Genomic DNA, 7,073 nt, shown 5'->3' on the forward strand with positions numbered 1-7,073 from the left:
ATTTTATTCATCTAATTGATCTCTCTCAAGTTCTATCTTCAAGTTCTAAGTGTTCTTCATAAATTCTACAAGTTCTAGTTTCATAAAATCAAGAATACTTCCAAGTTTGCTAGCTTACTTCAAATCTTGTAGAGTGATCATCCAAACTCAAGAAATCTTTCTTATTTACAGTAAGATATCTTTCTAATACAAGGTAATACTCATATTTAAACTTTGATTCAATTCTATAACTATAACAATCTTATTTCGAGTGAAAATCTTACTTGAACTGTTTTCGTGTCATGATTCTGCTTCAAGAACTTTCAAGCCATCCAAAGATCCTTTGAATCCAGATCCATTTTTCTCAATTCCAGTAGCTTTATCCAGAAAACTTGAGGTAGTAATGATGTTCATAACATCATTCGATTCATACATATAAAGCTATCTTATTCGAAGGTTTAAACTTGTAATCACTAGAACATAGTTTAGTTAATTCTAAACTTGTTCGCAAACAAAAGTTAATCCTTCTAACTTAACTTTTAAAATCAACTAAACACATGTTCTATATCTATATGATATGCTAACTTAATGATTTAAAACCTGGAAACACGAAGAACACCGTAAAACCGGACATACGCCGTCGTAGTAACACCGCGGGCTGTTTTGGGTTAGTTAATTAAAAACTATGATAAACTTTGATTTAAAAGTTGTTCTTCTGGGAAAATGATTTTTCTTGTGAACATGAAACTATATCCAAAAATCCTGGTTAAACTCAAAGTGGAAGTATGTTTTCTAAAATGGTCATCTAGACGTCGTTCTTTCGACTGAAATGACTACCTTTACAAAAATGACTTGTAACTTATATTTCTGACTATAAACCTATACTTTTTCTGTTTAGATTCATAAAATAGAGTTCAATATGAAACCATAGCAATTTGATTCACTCAAAACGGATTTAAAATGAAGAAGTTATGGGTAAAACAAGATTGGATAATTTTTCTTGTTGTAGCAACGTGAAAATTGGTAACAAATCTATATTAATCATATCCTAGCTAACTTATATTGTATTATACATGTATTCTAATATATTATGTAATCTTGGGATACCATAGACACTTATGCAAATGTTTTGACATATCATATCGACCCATGTGTATATATTATTTGAAACAACCATAGACACTCTATATGCAGTAATGTGGGAGTTAGCTATACAGGGTTGAGGTTGATTCCAAAAATATATATACTTTGAGTTGTGATCTAGCCTGAGACATGTATACACTGGGTCGTGGATTGATTCAAGATAATATATATCAATTTTTTTCTGTACATCTAACGTTGGACAACTAGTTGTAGGTTACTAACGAGGACAGCTGACTTAATAAACTTAAAACATCAAAATGTATTAAAAGTGTTGTAAATATATTTTGAATATACTTTGATATATATGTACATATTTGTTATAGGTTCGTGAATCGACCAGTGGCCAAGTCTTACTTCCCGACGAAGTAAAAATCTGTGAAAGTGAGTTATAGTCCCACTTTTAAAATCTAATATTTTTGGGATGAGAATACGTGCAGGTTTTATAAATGATTTACAAAATAGACACAAGTACGTGAAACTACATTCTATGGTTGAATTATCGAAATCAAATATGCCCCTTTTTATTAAGTCTGGTAATCTAAGAATTAGGGAACAGACACCCTAATTGACGCGAATCCTAAAGATAGATCTATTGGGCCTAACAAACCCCATCCAAAGTACCGGATGCTTTAGTACTTCGAAATTTATATCATATCCGAAGGGTGTCCCGGAATTATGGGGATATTCTTGTATATGCATCTTGTTAATGTCGGTTACCAGGTGTTCACCATATGAATGATTTTTATCTCTATGTATGGGATGTGTATTGAAATATGAAATCTTGTGGTCTATTGTTACGATTTGATATATATAGGTTAAACCTATAACTCACCAACATTTTTGTTGACTTTTAAAGTATGTTTATTCTCAGGTGAATGCTAAGAGCTTCCGCTGTTGCATACTAAAATAAGGACAAGATTTGTAGTCCATGTTTGTATGATATTGTGTAAAAACTGCATTCAAGAAACATATATCGATGTAATATATTTCTATTGTAAACCATTATGTAATGGTCGTGTGTAAACAGTATATTTTAGATTATCATTATTTGATAATCTACGTAATATTTTTTTAAAACCTTTATTGATAAAATAAAGGTTATGGTTGTTTTAAAAATGAATGCAGTCTTTGAAAAACGTCTCATATAGAGGTCAAAACCTCGCAACAAAATCAATTAATATGGAACGTTTATAATCAATATGAACGGGACATTTCAATTTTGGCCTAACTATGTTAATCATGCCACCTATAATCACCCTCATTATTCGGCTCTTGAACCTAGTTGTTTCTCCGAAGTGCATAAACATTCCGAGTGATGTGATGCCATGTCCGGGGAATTCAATGCTCTCATTGGTAATCGTATGTGCAATATAGTTCTAAAAAAGGATCAAATCTTGTTTGAAAAATATGGTTTTTTCATCTCAACGCCCTCCAGATGGTTCTATTCACAAAAACAAAGCTCGTCTTGTTACTAAATGGTTTGTTCAATGACATGAGTGTAATAATACTAAAATATTGAGTCTCGTCACCAAACAGGTCGCCATCCGCGTTCTTATGTGTCTAGAGCTATCTAAAGGATGGCCTATGCGGTAACATGATGTCAATAATGCGTTTTTGAATGGTACGCTTCATGAAGAAGTATATATGACTCATCAACTAGTTTTATTCACACCGATTACCCAGACCATGTATGTAAGCTTTGGAAAGTCATCACAATCGTACCATCCATGCTGTACATAAATCCACGTCAGACTCAACATCTGCTGCAAACATCAAGCATCACAATTACTTAGCTTACTGTAATTCCAAGTAAATTATAATGTAATCACTTGTGTATTAGTCAGTTGTAAAGTTTGTTAGAGTTAGTTAGTTGTTAAGAGTAGTTACTAGCTTGCTCAGTGTATATATACAGGATGTAGTTGTACTTTGTTAATTCAAGTAATGAAAACACATTTTCTCCATTAATCTTCATCTTCTTCATTTCTTAATAGGGTATCAGATGATCACAATCGATCCTACAACCACCAAACAAAATCAAGCACACAAGGTGTTTGATAAAATTCCGCAACCAAGTTCAATCAAATTACATCATATTCCATTTATTTCACAGTAAAAAAACTAAATCACATAAATCAAATTCATCAATTTCAAGTTCAACCACTCAATTTCTGCAAAATATAGCACCGACAATTGAATAAACTCTCAAAACAAATGACATCAACTCGATCAATCATCCTCTTTATCTACATCAAAACGATCACCCAGGGCTCATCCTAATTTCAAAGAAATTAACAGGATCAAAAAACTACAGTAGTTGGAAGAGATCAATGATAATTGCTCTCAATGCCAAAAATAAACTCAAGATCTTAACAAAAGAGTATGTAGAACCAGATTCAAACTCAGCTCTTCGAGCTCTATGGGAAAGCAACAATGATATGATTATATCATGGATTCTCAACACTGTTAAAGCAATATCTTAAGCTTTGTGAACTCTGCACACAGTTTATGGCATGAACTAAAGGAACATTATGCAGAAATTGATGCCACATAATCTATCAATTAGCACTTGATATTTCTCAGCTGAAACAACAAAATTGTTCTATTGAAGTTTATCATCACAAGCTTAAAGGCCTTTGGGATGAAACAGATGCATTGGAAGCTCCCTATATGTGCATCTACACATGCACCTATGAAAATGGCAGACTAAATGGAGAACGTTAACAAAGGAAACGACTCATCACTTTTCTCATGGGATTAGATGAAAGTTATTCTAACATTAGAGGATAAATTCTTCTAATGCAACCCCTACCAAGCACTGCTAAGTCATAATATATATATATATATATATATGGAATGATCAAGTAAGAGGAGAAACAACGTGAAGGCATTTCACTAAACAAGAAACACCTGCCATCATGTCCATAACCAATTATGGATCCAAACAGCAACCAACTAATACCTATCCAAGGTTCACTAAAACACCAACTACTGGTACAACTGAGTGAAGGTCCAACTTCAAACCAGGAGTTAAATGTACCACATGCTTCAAAGAAGGCCATACAAAAGAAGAATGCTACAAGAACATTGGCTATCCACCAGGATACCCTCTATATGGCAAATTTCCTCAAAAATTTAATTCAACCAAGCCTAAAACTATTAACAATGTCTTTGTTGACAGTGCAGCAACATAACACACATTTCAAAAGGTTCAAGATCAAAGTGGAGCTTCCAGCAGTGATGTCATGGCTGCAAGGATGGACCATCTGTAGAATCAACTCAACCAAATGATGCTAATGATACAATAGCAGCAACTTGAATAGCCACAAGAGTGTATAATTCCTTTCCTTGCATCTATTTTATCAAATCTTGAAAATGTTTGGGTTATAGACAGTGGGGCCACAGATCACATTTCCATCTCACTCACATAAATTCATAACATTCAACATCACACGACTCCTATACTTTCAATCTTCCCAATAAATACACAACTCAAATGTCCATTACTGGTTCTGTACAACTCACACTAACTCTAATCCTTCACAATGTTTTTTACATCCCAACAGTCACTTACAATCTCCTATCCATAAGTAACATAACCAAAGGAACAAATCTCAATGTGAATTTCAATCACTTTGAATGCATTTTTCAGGACAACAATAAGAAAGTTTCCCATGGGACTCTATGTGATGGCCTCTACATCATCCACCCTGCTACACACTCAAAGATCCACATTAATTTCACCACCTCAACAACTGTAAACAAAGCTCTTTTATGGCATATTAGATTAGGTCATTGTTCATATCATATTCTTTCCAAAATAAAGCCTTTAGGTCTTGAAACTTGTAAATTTGATTCCTCTTGTACAGTTTGTCCAGTTGCCAAGTAACACTCTTTACCTTTTCCATATAGTGTTTCACATGCTACTTCTATCTTTGAATTAGTTCATGCAAATGTATGAGGTCCTTATAAACATGCCACAATCAATAAATGTATATATTTTCTCACACTTGTTAATGACTACTCTAGAGCCACCAGGACTTACCTTTTACCCTCTAAACAACATGTCACAACCACAATTAAAAACTATAATACATACATTCAAAATCGTTTCAACACAGCAATCAAAACACTAAGATCTGACAATGAATCAGAGTTTATCAACTCCTCACTCCAAACATACCTTGATCAAATGAGCATCATTCACCAAACCTCTTGCCTATATACCCCACAACAGAATGACAGAGTTAAAGGAAGACACGGGACCATCCTTGAAATGGCAAGATCTATTCAAATTCAAGCTAACTTTCCCATCCACTTATGAGGTTACAACATACTTGCTGTCACCTACATCAAAAACAGACTACCCTATAGAATTCTCAATAATCAAAGTCCCTATGAACTCCTCCATAATACCCCACCTGATCTGACACACCTAAGATCATTAGGCTATTTAGCCTTTACTCATCAACATACTCCTGACAAATTTGCCCCAAGAGGCATACCATGCATATTTGTTGGATACCCTGCACATCAAAAAGGATACCTCTTATATGACAAAACCACACAAAGAGTAATTACAACCAGAAATGTAATTTTTCATGAACATATCTACCCTTCTAAAACCACTGAAACCACACCTACAGACTTCAATAATGACTTCCAACCAATCTACTTTCCTACACCATCAACTCACCACACACCACCTTCAAAATCAATTAAACCATCAAATAACAATACAAACACAATCATTCCACCTACATCATTCTCTCAACCAACACCATCCATCACCTACCAAAACAGAAGATCCACCAGACCAAAAACAATCCCCACCAAAGTACAAGACTATCATCATTATCTGCATACACACTCTGTTGCAATAATGGTAACACTCAGAATTTTTTAGCCATAGCAGTCCAAAAGGGTACCACAAGGCTATCCAAAACCTACATCCCCTAATCAAGTATGCAAGTTCAAGAAATCATTATATGGCTTGAAACAGGCCAATAGGCAGTGGTTCACCAAGTTGTCTACTTTTCTTGAATATTTGGGGTTCAAACAAAGTTATGCAGATACTTCATTATTTACCCTCCACCAAAAACAGGACACCATTCAACTCCTAATCTATGTAGATGACATCATCATCATAGGAAACAATCCCACCCTTCTCACCACCATTAAACAACAACTTCACCACAAGTTCAGCATCAAAGATTTGGGTCCCCTTCATTACTATCTAGGCATAGAATTTCTCAGAAATTCTACTGGTTTATCAATTAGCCAAAGAAAATATTCCCTGGAACTTTTAGAACATGCAGGTCTTACACATGAGAAACCATCTAATACTCCAATGGATCCTCAACAAAACTTACACAATGATGACTTCACACCACTACCAGATTCATCTTTATATAGAACATTGGTGGGAAAACTCATTTATCTCAATATCACAAGACCTGACCTTTCATTTGATGCACAGGTTTTGAGTCAATACACCCAAAACCCATCCACATTCTACATGAAAGCATTACCAAAGGTGCTTAGATACATCAAATTGTGCCATGTTCAAGGTTTATTCCTCCCTTCATCAAATAATCTGACACTAACAGCCTTCTGTGGCAGTGATTGGGCTAATTACAAAACATTCAGAAGATCAGTTTCAGGATTTTGCATCTTTTTGGGTCAAAGCTTGATATCCTGGCAGTCCAAGAAACAATTTTTGGTTTCAAGATCCTCAACAGAAGCATAATACAGATCCAACCCTAAAGGGGTGGTTGAGTGGTTGGGTGCTTGGGAATCTCTAAAGGGGACTCAGGTCTAATCCTCACCAACCTCACTTTGGGGCATTGCCTTTAAAAAAGAAAGCAGAATACAGATCTCTGGCAGATTGTACTTGTGAAATAACATTGTTAAAATGCTTACTCAATGACTTCAATGTCCAAAGCTCAAATCCA

At 34.7% G+C, this 7,073-nt stretch overlaps 1 protein-coding gene across 1 annotated transcript; it reads left to right on the plus strand.

Moving 5' to 3' along the window:
• Positions 1–6,469: 6,469 nt before the first annotated feature.
• Positions 6,470–6,868, plus strand: LOC139859708 (uncharacterized mitochondrial protein AtMg00810-like). The gene has a single exon (XM_071848486.1). The coding sequence runs from the start codon at positions 6,470–6,472 to the stop codon at positions 6,866–6,868; it is 399 nt and encodes a 132-aa protein (XP_071704587.1).
• The last annotated feature ends 205 nt before the right edge of the window (positions 6,869–7,073 follow it).

The sequence above is a fragment of the Rutidosis leptorrhynchoides genome, chromosome 7 (assembly GCF_046630445.1).
Source record: "Rutidosis leptorrhynchoides isolate AG116_Rl617_1_P2 chromosome 7, CSIRO_AGI_Rlap_v1, whole genome shotgun sequence".
NCBI lineage: Eukaryota > Viridiplantae > Streptophyta > Magnoliopsida > Asterales > Asteraceae > Rutidosis > Rutidosis leptorrhynchoides.